Source organism: Meles meles, chromosome 13 (genome assembly GCF_922984935.1).
Source record: "Meles meles chromosome 13, mMelMel3.1 paternal haplotype, whole genome shotgun sequence".
Lineage (NCBI taxonomy): Eukaryota > Metazoa > Chordata > Mammalia > Carnivora > Mustelidae > Meles > Meles meles.
In genome coordinates, this window is record NC_060078.1 from 39,136,334 (window position 1) to 39,151,849 (window position 15,516).

The following is a 15,516-nucleotide window of genomic DNA, read 5'->3' on the forward strand; positions in this document are numbered from 1 at the left end:
CCTGGAGATGGCCTTGTGCCCACATCCCTCTCCTTGCCAGTGAACAGCCTTGCTACAGCTGCTCTGCACACCCTTGATTCCCAGCATCCCTGCGCCTCCTCCTTCCAGGCTGTGTCCTGCAGCGTTTGTTGGGCTTGTCCCCGTGTCCCAGAGGCCCGCACGGTGATCCCCCTGACTTGCCTGGACTTGCCCTGCGCCGGGGCCTCTGATACTGACATGCTGTTTTAGCCCGTGAGTTTATCAATTTTTGGAACCTCTGCTCATCTTTGTTATATAAATGGACACCTCTCCCAGCCTGACCTGCACCTGCTAACCTTTTGTACTAAAATTCAGCGACAGTAGAGGGTAGAGCAGCCAAGTCCTGGGATTAGGCGGAGCCAGGCCAAATATAGCTCAGCCACTCATTTAACCCCGGGGGAAGGCCCGTGTAACCATGGACAGCTTACATAACCTCTGTCCGCTCTGGAGACTTCATTTCTAAAGAACCGTTAACACGAGTACCTCTTCTTAAGGGCCACAGGAGGATTAAGAGGAAATGTAAATTCCTACCATGTGCAGCTTATGAAGCATGCGGTCAGTGATGGCTGAGCTTGTTGTCGTCAGGCACCTAGGATCGTAGCACTTATTTTAATTGGAAAAAAAAGACAAACACTTGTCGTCAGGGATGGGCCACCTCAATTAGAAGGCGGGCGACGCCGATTCGCCAGAGGACTTACTCTAATCGAGGCATGAGCGGTGTTAAAGTTAGTAAGGAGAGATGGAGGGTCAAGCCAATAGATTCGAGAAACTTAGCCAGGTCAACAGGAGAGGCAGACCAAATAAGGAAAAGGAGACTGCAGAATGACAGGCTGTTTGCCTCCCGCGGCCACAGGGCAGAGAGCCCAGAGCTTAGACAAGGTCTGGCCAAGCAGCGTTTTAGCCTTGGCAAAGGCTCGAGTCCCACTCCTAGGAGCCTGGCAGTGGGGCTCTCCCCTTAGCATAACGACGCCACTCAGGGCATGGAAAACAGAGGCGAGAGTGAGGGGCACACATGAAGGCCAACCTGGGCTGAGCTTAAGAACCTCTTGGGTCCTGCCAGCCGGCTCCTTTTCCCGGTGACTCTAGGCAGGGCTGTGCGAATACCCTCAGGGCGTGTTGCTCCCCTGTACTCGTGGAAACTGTCTCTGCAGGGCTGGAAGGCAATGATAGATTCTGCAGGGCGGGGAGGCCCAGCCAGTGGTGGAGGACAGTGCAAGCTTTGGAGTCAGCTGGACCTAGGTTCAAATCCAGCTCAGTCATCTGGTATCTGTGTGGCCGTGGGCATATCATAGGCTCCCTCTTGGGCTGGGAGCTGTCATCCATTCCATGGGGACCACAGCCTGTCCTTCGCAGAGTTATCCTAAGCACTAGATGGGATTGTGGATCTAAGTAACCAAGCACAGCGCCAGGCTAGCTGAAAGAAAGGCCACCTAGAGAGAATGACACCTGCTGTAATTCAACTGAGAGTTGCTGCTTGGAGCTCTGCCTGCCCCCCTCCCCCAACTCTTGAAGAAAGACACACAGCCCAGCAGAACTGGGAAACATTTCAGACTCCTCACGAGTGTGACTTTGGACAAATCGCTTACCCTCCCTGGGTCCCCATTCCTTCATTTGTAAGACAGGGATAACCTTCACTGTGCCGGGTCCTCCTGAGGATCGGGACGATGAATAGAAAGTGCTAGCGGGGGCGCCTGGGTGGTTCAGTGGGTTAAGCCTCTACCTTTGGCTCAGGTGAGGATCTCAGGATCCTGAGATTGAGCCCTGCACCAGGGCTCCCAGAGGCCATGGAGACGCCAGGGCCAAACCCCTGCTCAGGCCCTCTCCCTGATGGCTTTCTCCCAGCTCCTCCTCTCAGGCAGCCTTCATCATGGGCACCTTCAGAGGAACGAGACAAAAACAGCCAGCCCACTGCTCGAATTCACCAAGACAGGGCAGCTCTGTCTCCCGGGGTTGGTTCTTTCCAACGGTCCCCACACGGTCTCTGCCAAGAACAGCTGATGACACAAGTCTGCTAAGATGGCAGATCAATGACGGGCTGTGTGTGTAGCCACGGGATCTGAGCTGGCCTTAAAGGCCCCTGGCTGGGGGTGTATTAGCTATGCGTTGCTGCATAGCAAATGATCCCAATATTGAGGGGCTTAAAGCAACAAAAATGTATTATCTCATAGTTTCCGAGGTCAAATGTCCAAGTGTGGTTTCGTTGCATGCCACTGGCCCAGAGTTTCTCAGGGGTTGTAATCGGGCCATTGGCTGGGGCCACAATCATCCCAAGGCTCCACTGGACCCGCAGGACCCGCTTCCAAGCTCGCTCACAAGGCTGTTGGCAGGCTGCCCAAGGTCCACGTCCAGATCCCTCACAGAGTTGCTAGCCAGCCTTGATGGCTCACCTGGGGGCCTCTATAGGCTGCCTGAGTGTCACAGTATGGCAGCCGGTGAGGAGAAAGAGAGAGAAAGCCCAAGGCAGAAAGCACGGCTGCTTTGTAACCCAGGCTTGGAAGGGGCATCCCATCACTTCTGCCATATTCTGTTTGCTGGGAGGGAGTCATTCGGTCCAGCTCACATGCAGGGTGAGGGGACCACAGCTGGCTGGGCCGACTAGGGGAACATGGGGGACCATCTTGGAGATGGCCTCCATGGGGGTGGGCATGGGGAAAAGGTAGAAAGAAGAAAAGAAAATCAGAACTTTGTTTAGAGAGTGGAAAGAGCCCGAGCCCAGTGAGCCCGACTCAAATCCTGGCTGTTCCGTGTCGCCCTGGGCGGCCTGCCATCCCGCTACTTACAGCCCCAGCCTCCTCTTCCATCAAGTGAGGTGACAGCTCGGCCCAGCCAGCCTCTTAGGCTGTTTTGTGAATCAAAAGATGCAGTAGCCGTGAATACACTCAAGGAGGCCTCCAAACAGGACATACCAGTCGGTGTAAGGATTGCACTATTAGATCACTAAGGGGAGTCTTGGGCGGACAGTAGTAAAAGCCCACTCGTGGGGCATCTGGGTGGCTTAGTTGGTTAAGCATCTGACTCTTGATTTCAGCTCAGGTCCTGATCTCAGGGTCCTGGAATCGAGTCCCAAGTTGAGCCCTGCCCTCCAGGTTCTCCCCCTTCTCTCCCTCTCCCCATGCTCACTTGCTCTCCGTGTCTCTCTCAAAAAATAAACAAACAAACAAATAAATAAGTAAAATCTTTAAAAAAAAATCTTCACTCATAAAACTACCATGGGCACACCTGAGGGTACATATCCACAGGGCCCAATATCATTCCCTCAAAATCATGCCTTCTGCCCTGACTCTGACTCTCACGCAGGCCTGGGCTAGGTGGGATGCATGCATACATTCATTCATTCATCAAGACCTGAGAATGTTCAAAGCCTTTCACCATGTCCTTCTCCTTAATATGGACAATTCTGTGACATGGGCATTATTAACCCCTCTTTACAGATGAGGACAGTGATGCCCCAAGGAGCCAAGAATGACCTCCCTGAGCTCACACAGCTACATGTGATTTGGTCCGAATGTTTCCTCCTGGGTCAGGCCACGCTGACCCCTGCTCAGCCCGGCCCCCAACCCCTGCCGAGCACGGCGCCTTGCTTCACTTGTGCCCAGCACAAACCGCTGTCCAAGAGCATCTACTTCTCCTTTGCTTTTTTTTTTTTTTTTATGGTTGTTCTCTCTCTTCCCAGTGAAAACATAAGTTTACTTTTCTGTCCAATGACCACCATATTTCTAATCCCTGGAGAAAGTGGCAGGAGCTCAGCGGGGTGCAGAGCAAAGCTGGGGAGTGAATGAATGAAATAGGAAGCCAGGTTTCTAGAGAGTTCTGCCTGTCTCAAAACCCACACTATCAGGACCTGGGACTGGCTGACAGTTACCCCTTCCCCTAGGGCCCGCCTCCACTGCCCTTCCCAACTTTTCCCTTTGGGGGCAGCTTCTCAGGAAGACTTCCTTGGCCCCCAGGCCTGTCCCCATCATGGTGGCTAGCAGATACATTCAGCAAGTGGGCTCCCTCCACTTCTTCCTATGACCAGGTAGCTTGTGGGAGAGCCAAGCAGCTGGGGAGGGAATGGGTGGGGAGCCAGCCCTGCCTGCTGGTTGCCTCCCCCAGGGGCCCACACAAACCACACAACCAACTTCTAAAGCCCAGCTGGACTCTGGAAAGGGAAGTTTCTCCAGACCCTCCTCTTGGGCCTCTTTCTGGTCACCGTGCCTTCCACCCTCCTGGGCCTTGAGGGAAACCTCCCCTGCGGGCCTCTCCCTGCTTCCCGCCATGCTCTGGTTCACAGCGTGCTCAGAACAGACCCACCTGTAGTTCCTGGAAGCCAGCGGAGAGACACCGAAGCTTTCGTGCTGCTCCGTGAAGTCTGGGAATGGCACGGGGGTGTGCCCAGAGTGCAGCCTTCCCAGGGCCTGTGTGGGAGGTATGGCTCGCTTTCTGAGCTCTCCGCCGAGGACTTCTCTTTCGGGTTCCCTGTCAGCTGCCCATGACAGACACTCTCCTGGACCTCAGCCTCCTCTAAAGGAACTAAGAGAAATGAAGTCCAAGGCACGTTGTCCCCGCGCCTGATATTGGCACTGATCATTCATGAAAATCCACCCCCTGCCCGTAGCAAGGCCACTTCCCTCCCAGCCCCTCCAGGAAGGGTCTCCAGGACCACCGTTAACTTCATCCCTCATGACAGCCATGACAGTCACGCCCGCCACACACACGGGCTGCCTGGGAGAGGCTTGCCCAATAGCACTTAGAACCACCTGGCACCGTGAGTGCCTATCCCGGGCTTTGTCCTGTATCTCCAGGGCAAATCTCAGGCTCGGCATATAACAGGTGCTCGGAAAACATGGCTGCCGAGTGACTCTTGCAGAAGGAGTCCCGGCAACAGTGAAGAGAGGGGTTTGTCCACAGTCCCTGTGCTTCTGGGCTGTGTGACCATGGGCAGGTCCCTGTGCCTCTCTGAGCTTCAGTTCTCTCATCTGTACAGTGGAGATCAGAACTTGCAAAATGCTGGCCCAGAGGTCCTATCTATGTTGTGGATATGTTGTTTACAGTTCATTCAATGTTTATTCTAAAATTTGTTCCCAACACTTAAAAATGGGGAGATTTCAAAAAAAAAGGGGGGGGGAGATTTCCATAAAGCCCAAGATTTTCAGATTTTGTTGAAAAAAAAGAAGATCCACTGTACTGGGTCCCTAGTTTCACGTACACAATCGGCTGGCCTAGGCAGAAGCTGCCCCTCTAACTGGGGTGTTTAGACACAGCGCTGTCTCCCCTCACTCCCTAGAGACTTGCCTAGTATGTTTCACTGTGCATGTCACTGCCTGGCCCCCTAGGCGTCTGAATTTGTCACCCCTGAATGTCAGTGGGACCTGTCTGTTCTTTGGCTCTACCTAAAGGAATCCCACGGGATCCCCAGGTGACAAAAGCCATTAACATCCTGAATGAGAAGCCACTTTAGCCAAGTGGAGAGAAACTGCTGTTTCTGAGGATGACACAGAGTCTATAAATAGCCTCAGAGCCATTTGAGTGCTGACACCTACCCAGTCTCACCGGGCCGGGAGTCCTCAAGGGCTGGGCATGCTTCCGTTCAGGGCTCAGCCCAGGGACCGTCCCTCCTCCTGATGCCGCTGAGGACAGTACAAGTAAGGATGACATCACAGCTCAGCCTGTGGGGAAGGTGGAAATTTCTTCAGCTTGAGCAGGAGGGAGTGATGACATTTGATTTTCCAATGAGGGTAGGAGTAACATGAATGAATTAGGCTAGTTCTCAGTCTGGAGTCATAGGGATGGGGGCACTGCACCATCCATGGCTCCCCAGTGCTATCCAATAACGTTATACCTCAGCCTGGCCTTCGGGACCCTCTGTGATTTCCCCCTACCCACACCCCAGCCTTTCAGCTTATGGTCAACATTGCAGCCTTTCCTTGAAGGTACCCTGGCCTGCCTTTGGCTCATTCCCCCTCTGGGGACATCCTTGTGTCTCTGCCCCCTCAAATGTGGTTGTGTCCAGGCTGATCCCCCCCAGGCAGAAACCAACTTCCCGGTCCCTTGAGTTCCACAGCCTCCTCTGGCTAACTCCTCAGCCTCTCTCTTGCTGTGTTGTCTGTCCCTGGCTTACCTCTCTTGCCCTCCCCACCCCATTCCCAGCTCCATGATGGCAGCGGGAAGGATCTGGCTTATGCAGTACACCCTGGCCCTGGGGTCAGACAGAGTCCTCTGAGCTCCAACCCTCCAGCCCCGGGCAACTCACTCTCTTGTCTCTTAGGACTTTCCTTCTCCACCTGCAAAATGGAACAGCCACCAGGCCATGGCGGGGAAGCAGACACACTAAGGGCCGGGGAAGGGCTCCGAGAGCTAAGGTGCTTGAGTGAATGAAGGCAGCTCTTCCCTGGGTTAGGGCTGCTCAGGCTTCGTTGGGGCGGGGGATAGACGCAGGCTTCCCCCCAGGAGCAGGCTTGAAGGACCACAGGACACCATTAATCCACCTGGTGTAGCAAAGGGCTGTGTGAGCGAAGGAACTGGAACCAACATGGGAGGTGGTTCTTCTCTTCCTCTTTCAAATCGACAGTATGCACTGATGCGGGGCTGGGGGGTGAGGGTGATCTGGGAGACTCCTGAGGGCCCCAGATGGGGCAGGGGGCAAGCTGTCTTCCCATTCAGCCCTGCTCTATCTACTTCAGGGCACGATAATCATGAGAAAGGAGGAGCCATTCCCCAGGACAGAGTGAGGCTCCACCCTGGGCTGGACCCTAGGGAGCCTCTGCACTCCAGGATGCAGCTGGGCCATCACTGAGTGACCAGGCTTCTCCTGGGCCAGGAGTAGAGAAGCAGACCAAACTTCTAGGAAAGGGCCAAGGCCAGAATTCTAATGAGCCTAGGACATGCTGCTTTAACCTCACGAACTTACTCGGACCAGCATTTTGCCGTCTTACCCCTTCCCAGGAGCTGATTCAGGTCTCAGGTCAAGCCCACTTGACCCCAAGGTTCAGCCTCCACCCTCTTCTTGGTCCCCTTGGACCTCTGAGCCCCTGCAGCTGAGACCCACTGCTGTCGAAGCCCTAGACCTGAAGCAAAGACAGTCCAGACCCTGTCCATCACTGATGCAAATAGCACAGCACTTAACGGTTGACACACGCCTCTCTCTCTTGTTCATGTTACCCTTGAAACAGACCGGGGAAGAAGCAGAGTAAGGACTACCAGCCCATCTTGATTCTCCAGTGGGGAAACAGACTCAGAGAGGCCTGAGAAGACTTTGGTGCAGGCTGACAGGGAAAGGTGCAGGGTGCTCCTAGCCCCGGGCACTGCCTTTCTCACTTTGGGTCCTTGTTTCCCAACTGGAGAGCACAGATATTTGCTGAGATGCTCTGCCTGGGCCCCTATTATTTACCAACTCTGGACCCTCACCCCTACCACGCTTCTATGAAGTCCCCTCAACACGTGGGGTAAATCCTCCTTATCAGGGTTCTCAGCTCCCCTTCTCTTCCTGCCTTACCTTTTCACTTTTCCTTGCATTCCCTGCAGAATCACCCCTGTACTGTGTGACCTGCAGGTGTGTTCTTGGGGTGACTAGGGTGGGAGGGGAGCCAGGAGCCTGCTGACCCTGTTGCTAGGGACCAGAACTGTCCATCTATGGCATGGGGGGGGGGGCATCGGACCCAACCCCGGTGGAGAGCTGGGGCCTGGCCAGAACCCGCTGAGACCTGCTGAGTTCCAGTTGTATGGGAAGACGATCTGGTATCCAGAAGCATCTGGAGAAAGGGCCAGACTAGGACTAGGAGGCTTGTGGTCAGCAGGGGAGGGGTCCCTGCCTGTGTCCTCCTGCACCTCTCACTCTAGTCCACCTCTCACCTCCACGTTCTTTGTCTCTCACCCACTATCTCTCCTGATCTCTCCTTCTGCAGGGTCTATGGGTGGAGGGGAGGCCTATATAGGAGGCTCAAACGGAGATTTTTGTTATATTCAAATAAAAACATATGGATGCCCTTATTTTGGAGTTAACCACGTTTTAGCATATTTCCCTCTCTCTGTTTTTAATCTGGGACTCTTACAAAATGGAACCGGAGCCCTTTTGCCAGGTCGTGTCTGTCCCTCAGGTTTCTGGTCCTTGGGGAACCGGTTGAAAGGAGATCACGCTCCGTCTCCCCAGCCGCTTGGCTATGCCGCCCGCTACGGCCGCCAGGGGTCGCCCGCGAACAGGCCCGGAGGGGGCGGGCAGTGCGGGCGGGGGCGGGGCCTCGAGGCCGGCCCGACCAATAAAGACGGCGGCGCGCGGCCGGGGCTGACTCTAACCTCTGCGCGCGTAGCCGTCGCTTCCGCCGCCTCCGCTCCTGCCGCCGCTCTCCTGCTCCGACCCGCAGCCGCGATGCTGGCGCTGCGCTGCGGTCCCCGCCTGCTCGTCCTGCTCCCCGTCCTGCGCTCCGCGTCGCTGCGCCTCCCCGCGACCCGCGCCTGCAGCAGCAGTAGCAGCGGCGGCGGCGGCTCCCGCGACTCGTCCTCTTCGTCCCGGAACCCGCTCGTGTACCTGGACGTGGGCGCCGACGGGCAGCCGCTCGGCCGCGTGGTGCTGGAGGTGAGCAGACTGCACGGGGACGGGGCCGGCGCTGTGCCCAGCTGGCTGGGAGACCTTGCCTCCCACACCTGGCCATGGGCCTCAGTTTCCGCACCTCTAGAGGGGGGCATCAGATTGGTCTCTTCCGGTATCCTCTCGGCACTTTGGAGTAGTGGAGGCGGGAAGGAGGGCAAGTGTGGAGGAGAAAGCTCAAGGTCAGGTCGTGGACTGTGGGAGCCTGGCTCTGCTGGCTGGCCCCGAGGTGGGGGAGAGGTCCTGCGACCTCGCGGGGTCAGCGCCCAGACCCGGAAGCTCGAGGGCGGGTGTCGGGGGGCTCGAGGGTCCGGGCGGCGGGCGGGCGGGGTGCTCACGTGGCTGCCCTTGCATAATGCGGTGCGCGGCCCCGCCTCCCGGCGCTGGGGCAGTAGCCGAGGTGGTTTCAGGCCGGCAGGCCTCCTCTCCTGCAGGGCGGGCCTTGGGGGCTTTTGCCCCCAGACGGACCCGGACGGCCCCCTGCAAGTCGGGGTAGTGTGCCCAAGGGACCTGCATCCCAACTCCAACCCCGCCACACTCCCGGACTCACAAAGTAAGAAACAAGTAGGGGGAACAAATGGAGTAACTCGGGTGTAGCCCTGAAGCCAGACCTCCTTTTGAACAGAGGGACCTCTGGTAGGCCTCACTTTCCCTTCTGGAAAATGGGAGACCACTCTCCTTACTCCCCTTTATTTTAGTGGTTTTGTGCCAGGGTGGCTTTTGAAGCCTGGACTCAGGAGGCTGGCCTGGATGGGGCTCTAGCCTCTCCTTACCCACCCACCCACTCCCCTGCCTTGAAGCCTGTTTCCCCTCTGTGCATTGAGCTTGGACTGGCACCTCTCCCCGCCCTGAGTCTCTGATGCTTGGGGCCAAGCTGTATAAGCTCTGCCAGTTTTGCCCCTGGAAGTAGGCCAGGATGGCACTGTCATCTCTTCTGATAGCTAGGGAAACCGAGGCTGCCTCCTCCCTGCCTGGGTTCAGGAAACAACTGGCAGAGATGATAGTTGCCTAGGCTGCCTCCTGCCGAGGGCTGGGGGCCCCGCAAGTGGATGGGGCTCCTTGGCCGCTGTGGGGGTTTGTTGGTGAGGAGGTTCCTTCTATCACCTGCTTCTGGACTGACCATCTTCTCTTGGCCCCTTCCCTCCCCACAGCTGAAGGCAGATGTCGTCCCAAAAACAGCAGGTAAGACAGGACTTGGGGCCTTCCTAGTCTGGTCTAGATGGGAGAGAGAGGGGCCAGGCCAGATGGGTGGGATGGTGAGAGGAGTTGGGGCACCAAGACCCATGACCAGATGAGACCGGTCCACTGGGACCCCTTCCTCCCTCCTGGTGCCCGATGGGGCAGTGACTGCATGGCCTAGGGGTTCCCTGCCAGGAGCCTGTGCTCTTGTCACAGTGCTTGGACACCGGGACACTGAGCTTTGAGAAGGTGACCTGCCCTGGGTCGCACAGCCAGAGCAGACCCAGGGAGCTGGCTTGGGGTCTTTCCACCCCCTGTTCACCTCCTGGGGGATAAAAGGGTGCTGGCTTGAACGAGTTGCGACCCTGGAGTTGAGGCCTGGCCCCGCTGACCTGTGTCTTCCTTCTACCCTCAGAGAACTTTAGAGCCCTGTGTACCGGGGAGAAGGGCTTCGGCTACAAAGGCTCTACTTTCCACAGAGTGATTCCGTCCTTCATGTGTCAGGTACAGCAGCCCTGTCTGCCTCACTTCCCTGTTCAGGGGTGAGGGGAGGGACAGCAGGGGCCACCTTATAGGGTGGTTGTGAGATGCTGAATGGAGAAGACAAGACTCTCTTGGCCTGTCTTCTCACTCAGCGGGTGGAGTGGGTGGGGCGACCCCGTCGTTTGAGCAACGAGCCAGGGGCAGGATGGGCTGGTGGGGAATCAGCCTTGAGATCCAGCCGTGCACGGGGCGGGGAGTAGATCTTCAGGCTTTGCAGGATCCGCATATTTAAGCTGTCTCCCGCTGCGTCCCCCTGTGTGTCCCACGGAGTGCTTGGCGGAGTGCTTGGCGTGGGAGGTTGGGAGGGAGGGAGGGAGGCGGCACCAACAAGAACACACAGGTCTGGACTCGGAGCTTCTCCTTTAGAGCGGGGCATCTTTCTCGGTTAAATGAGTGTTCTTTAGTCATGTGTGCTGCCTGATTTTTCAAAAACCTCAGTCAGGCTGTGTCAGAAGTTTGGGGATAGATGAGGACAACAGGAACTTCCCAGGGTCAGGACCCTAGCTGTGCTGGGGGTTGTCCTGTTAGATCAGGCCCTGTAAGACAGGGGTTGGTGTCTTGAGCCAGCAGGCCATAGAGGCAGGGACATGAGTGTCATGATCTCTCTGAAGTCCTTCCCTCCCAGAGTTCTCTGCCCCATTCCCTCCACTCCTCCCTGGGGCTGTCATCCTCTGCGGTGAGTGGCAGTGGGTTGGGGCTGGGCCTGCTGACGTGTCCAGTGTGATGATTGCAGGGACGGGAACGGAGGCTGTGGCCATGGGACAGGCCTGGCTAGGCCTGTGGCTCTCTGCCGCAGAGGCCCTCCCAGCTCTGCCTGAGGGAGGCAGTGGATGAAGCAGAAGCTGAAGGGACTGTCCTGAGCCGGGCGAGGGTCTTCTCTGAAAAGCAGCTGGCAGGAGTAGGCCCTTCTAAGGCTGGAGGGCTCTCTGAGGCATGAGTTGGTGGCACGGGAGGCCGAGGCCAGGGTTTTGAATCATCCTGTCTGGGGTCACCTTACTGGCATTTGTGAGTGCTTAGGTCAGGCTGGTCGAGTCATCTCTCTCACCTGAGGGTCATATCTGAGGAAGACAGCCATGAGACCTTGGTCAGGGGCTGGGTTGGGGCTTGCAGCCACTGCGCTCTTCCGGCCACGGCTCCCTTGGAAATCTCGGGCAAGCTGTGAGGAGGGATGCCAGACCCGGGGGGACTCCGTCCTGGGTCTGCAAGGTGTAGGGAGGCCATGAGGCCTGGTGATGGGGGAGAATTGGGGCTCAGCATAGGGAACTAGCTCTGTGCCGGCTGCTGCTCCCCCCACTTGGGAACAGGGACTCCCTGGTCACCTCCTTGTCTCCCCTCTAAGAGCTGTAGGTAGAAAATTCTAGGTCACTACCTACAAATCATTGCAGAATAGCCATTAGATCCTTTGAGAATCTTTTTAAAAACCTGCGCAAATTAAAAAGTGGATCATTTGGAAGGTAGGGTAGTTATTAATGGCAGAAAATATTGAAGCTAGGAGTCCGGACATCTTTGGATGTTCTCTGACCCCTTGGCCTGTGGGGCTTCTGGCTGGGTGGGCCCCAAGTGGGTTGGGGGCCACGTCCCTGCACCGCGGCAGTCTTTTCCTGCCAGCTCCGGTGGTTGGCCGCTCAGAAGGTGCTCTGTGCTCGCAGGCGGGCGACTTCACCAACCACAATGGCACCGGGGGCAAGTCCATTTACGGAAGCCGCTTTCCTGATGAGAACTTCACACTGAAGCACGTGGGACCAGGTGAGTGGGGCCTCCATTCTCCGTTCTGAGTGCCCTGAGGTCTGGCCCGGCTGCTGGCCTGCCTACCATGCCCCCCACGGCTGGGAGGCTGGGACCGATTTCCCGATACCCAGCGATGCCCCTTTCCTCCTTCGGCACTCCGGGTTGGAGTGTTGGTTTTCCTGGAGGTTTGTCGTGCTGAGCTCTCCGTTTAAAAGCAAGTCTTTCTTTGAGAAGCTGGGGGAGAAAGCCTTTCAGCAAAACCCAGCGTTGTGTCACATTTAAGACCCAGGATGCAGTGCGCCAAACTCCCGTGCTGGCTCTGCTGCGGAGAGCTTCCGCAAGGCCCTGGCCTTCCTGTGGCAGCACCGCGGGGATGGGCCCCAGGGAGCCGGTCATCCTCTGGGCCCTGCTTGTCCTCCTCAAGCTCCAGGACCGTCAGACCCCAGTGTCCTTGCTGTGCTGGGAACTGTCTGCTCGTGTGAATGGTTCCCCAGTGAGGGGCCTCCTGGGGCAGCCTGGCTCACTCCTGCCTGTTCCTGTAGGTGTCCTGTCCATGGCGAACGCAGGCCCCAACACCAACGGCTCCCAGTTCTTCATCTGCACCATAAAGACAGACTGGTGAGTTCCTCGCCCCGGGTTCCACATGAGGGCTGGCCTTGCAGCCAGAAGAGGGTTTGTGTGCTTCAGGGGGAGGGTAGCGTGAAGCTGGACCATGCTCCAGGGCGGCAGCCCTCCGCTGGGCTGTGTGTGTCCCTATGGGAGAAGGTAAAGTTCATGAAAGGACTGGGGGAATTTGGGTTGTTCTTAGAACTGTGTCTGTGTTAGGCTTCTGTTTGCTGTCAGCTGGAATTTCCTCCATGTGTTGTGCCAGAGGACTTATACCACATCCGTCTGGGACATGCTGTAGAACTCAAGGGCCTCAAGGTGGCCTGTGGTCGAAGCCTGTTTGCTTGGTTTAACCTGTTGTTTCCCGGCTTACCTTGAGCTTGGAGTGCACCATGGAGGTCTCTCGCCCACGCGCCTGTGGATTTTAGGGGTGTCTTCCCTGGTCACTGTCCCACTACCTAATAAGTTCCTGAGCCCAGAGTTCTCTGCTTCCTATCCCTGAGGCATATGGGGTTGAGGGGACATTAGCTGGCCCAGAGCTAAGACTTCACAAAGCCCGTTTCCTAGGACTTTAGAGAGACCTGAGTGATAGATTGGTCCTGTTGTCTCTAGCCCCCCGGCCAGAAGGGAGACAGATGTCAGGGCTGGGCAGGTCGCTGCCGGCTCGGCCTGCCCTTTGCAGCTTCCGTGGAAACTCTCATGGGTCCTGCAGTTCTGCCCCAGGTGGTAACCAGTGTTGGCCTTGCTGGCACTGGTCTAAGGGGCTATTTAGATTCTCGAAAGTCTCTCAGATGGAGAGAGCCACACGTGCTACCTTGGCTCTGGCCTTGCCACTTGTGACCATTAAGATGGTTCCATTTACACAGACTTCTTATTTCCTGGGAGGAGTTTAACACCCTGTTATCTCCCTGTGCAGAACAAGAATAATTCACTTTTCATAGATGAGGTTATCAGGATTCAGGTTAAGTGTCCCAGGACAAGGTCATGCGGCAGAGGAGGCAGCACAGGCCCCAGAAGGGAGGGACCCTCTGGTCTGTTTGGGGGCGCTCAGCAAGGCCTCGTACCAGAGCTGTGAGGGCAGGGTCCAGATTTTCCGTGTGGGTCCCTTTCAGAATTGCCATCTCTGCTGAATAGTTCCACGAGCAGGTGACCATGACCTTGGGTGACATTGCACTGCTCTTACTCTTACCTGGCTCGACTCACAGGTTGGACGGCAAACATGTCGTGTTTGGCCACGTCAAAGAGGGAATGGATGTCGTGAAGAAAATAGAATCTTTCGGTTCCAGGAGTGGGAAGACGTCCAAGAAGATCGTCATCACGGACTGCGGCCAGTTGAGCTAACTGGCCACGGCCATGGCCACGGGGCGCTAGGCCGGTAGTAGCTGCACTCATGTGGACTAACCTAGGCGGCCACCTCACGCGCCAGCCGCGGTGCCCCGTCCGGGTGCCTGTGCGCCTTCCGCCGTCACTATGTGCTGGAGCGAGACCTCTCCTGAGCGTCAGATCTCCACCAGGCCCGCCATGCTGCTTCCCCAGCGTCCGCCCTCCCTCACCACCCCGTTTCTAGACACCCATCACGGATGTGATGTCACCACTCCTCATCTGGCCAGCCCAAGGTCACCCGTGCCTTGGACATTGGGGTGGTGATGGCTTAGCTTCAGGGACAGGTTACTGCCCTTTCCTCGACTGAGGGGGGAAGGCCAGCTGTTGCAAAAGGGCCATTATATCTCTTCTAATTGGAATAATTTAATTAACAAGATTGCCTAGAGACGAAGCTGTGACACTAACTGCCCTGTGCCGTGGCAGGACCCCAATTGGTGGCTGAAGCCACGGAACCCCAGAGCCTTTGGAACACGATCGGGGCTTTAGTGAAGGGGCCACAGCCATGGCACTTATCCCAGCCACTGTGAATCCTGTTGGTTTGCTGCTGTGGTTTTGAGGGTAGTCCGTGGGGGTAGACGCAGACGAACCTGGGAGCAAACCCACCGCGAACTGTGCGCAGTCCGTGAGTTCGTGAAGAATGGAAGTGGCCCGGACGTGTCTTTTCTGGAGGGCTTTGATTTTTCTGTGGTTAATAAATCTACTGATTTTGTATGTAATACACTTGTGGGACATTTATTTGTGTACTCTTGAAATGTGAAAATAAATCCTATTTTCTGTAGAAGACAGTCTGGTGTCTGGTGGTTTTAGGAAGCAGGGTTTACAACTCAAGTATTTGGACCCAGTCTTTACTGAGTTACCACACACACGTCTGAGTTACCCTGAGGTTTTTACTTGGACCACCTCATTTCATCACTCCAGCAACCAAGGATGGCGCTGTTGTCATCCTCAGAGATGAGATGGGCTCAGACAAGCGATCTTAGAACCCATAGCCTGGCTGTGAGCACTGCCACAACCCCGGTGTCAGCACCCGCCAGAATCCCAGCTCCACCTCTTGGTGACCCTGAGTCTGTTTTCCTCAGCTGCAAAATGGGGTAACTAAGTGGAGAGAGGCCAAGTGCGTAGCGTGGGGCCTGGCCTGTCATTTTAATGCGTGCTCTGGAGTGGCAGGGATGATGACATTTCCCATGTCAGTCTTAGAGAAGGCTCTGTGATCATCAGAAGTTGGGTGTGGAGTTGACGATCCTGGATTTTCTTCTTACATTTGGAGTTCGAGGTGATTCTGAGGTGACAGGGAAGGCAGACTGGGGAGTGGGAGGGCAGGCCAGCGATGGCAGTCCGAGTGTAGAATCTTTGCATTCTGTTCACAATATGAACAGAGTTATTTCACGTTGGGGTTCCCAGAGTCCGGTTATATGTGCTTCCTGTCATTCTGAGGTCACAGTGGCTGGAGTCGGGCCGTTTGGAGTCCTGGAGGGTTTCCATGAGGGCAGTTTCAG

General features: G+C 56.3%; 1 protein-coding gene across 1 annotated transcript; it reads left to right on the plus strand.

Moving 5' to 3' along the window:
- The first annotated feature begins 8,275 nt into the window (after nt 1-8,275).
- Nucleotides 8,276-14,805, plus strand: PPIF (peptidylprolyl isomerase F). Its single transcript, XM_046027935.1, has 6 exons — nt 8,276-8,569; nt 9,733-9,763; nt 10,176-10,264; nt 11,953-12,049; nt 12,574-12,649; nt 13,843-14,805. The coding sequence occupies exons 1-6, from the start codon at nt 8,363-8,365 to the stop codon at nt 13,976-13,978; spliced, it is 636 nt and encodes a 211-aa protein (XP_045883891.1). The 5' UTR covers nt 8,276-8,362; the 3' UTR covers nt 13,979-14,805.
- The last annotated feature ends 711 nt before the right edge of the window (nt 14,806-15,516 follow it).

Excerpts from the sequence above, each read along its gene's own strand:
- PPIF (XM_046027935.1), top strand. The coding sequence starts at position 8,363 with ATGCTGGCGCTGCGCTGCGGTCCCCGCCTGCTCGTCCTGCTCCCCGTC. Across the intron at positions 8,570-9,732 it reads TCGGCCGCGTGGTGCTGGAG|CTGAAGGCAGATGTCGTCCC; the intron begins GTGAGCAGACTG and ends CCCTCCCCACAG. Across the intron at positions 12,050-12,573 it reads ACTGAAGCACGTGGGACCAG|GTGTCCTGTCCATGGCGAAC; the intron begins GTGAGTGGGGCC and ends CTGTTCCTGTAG.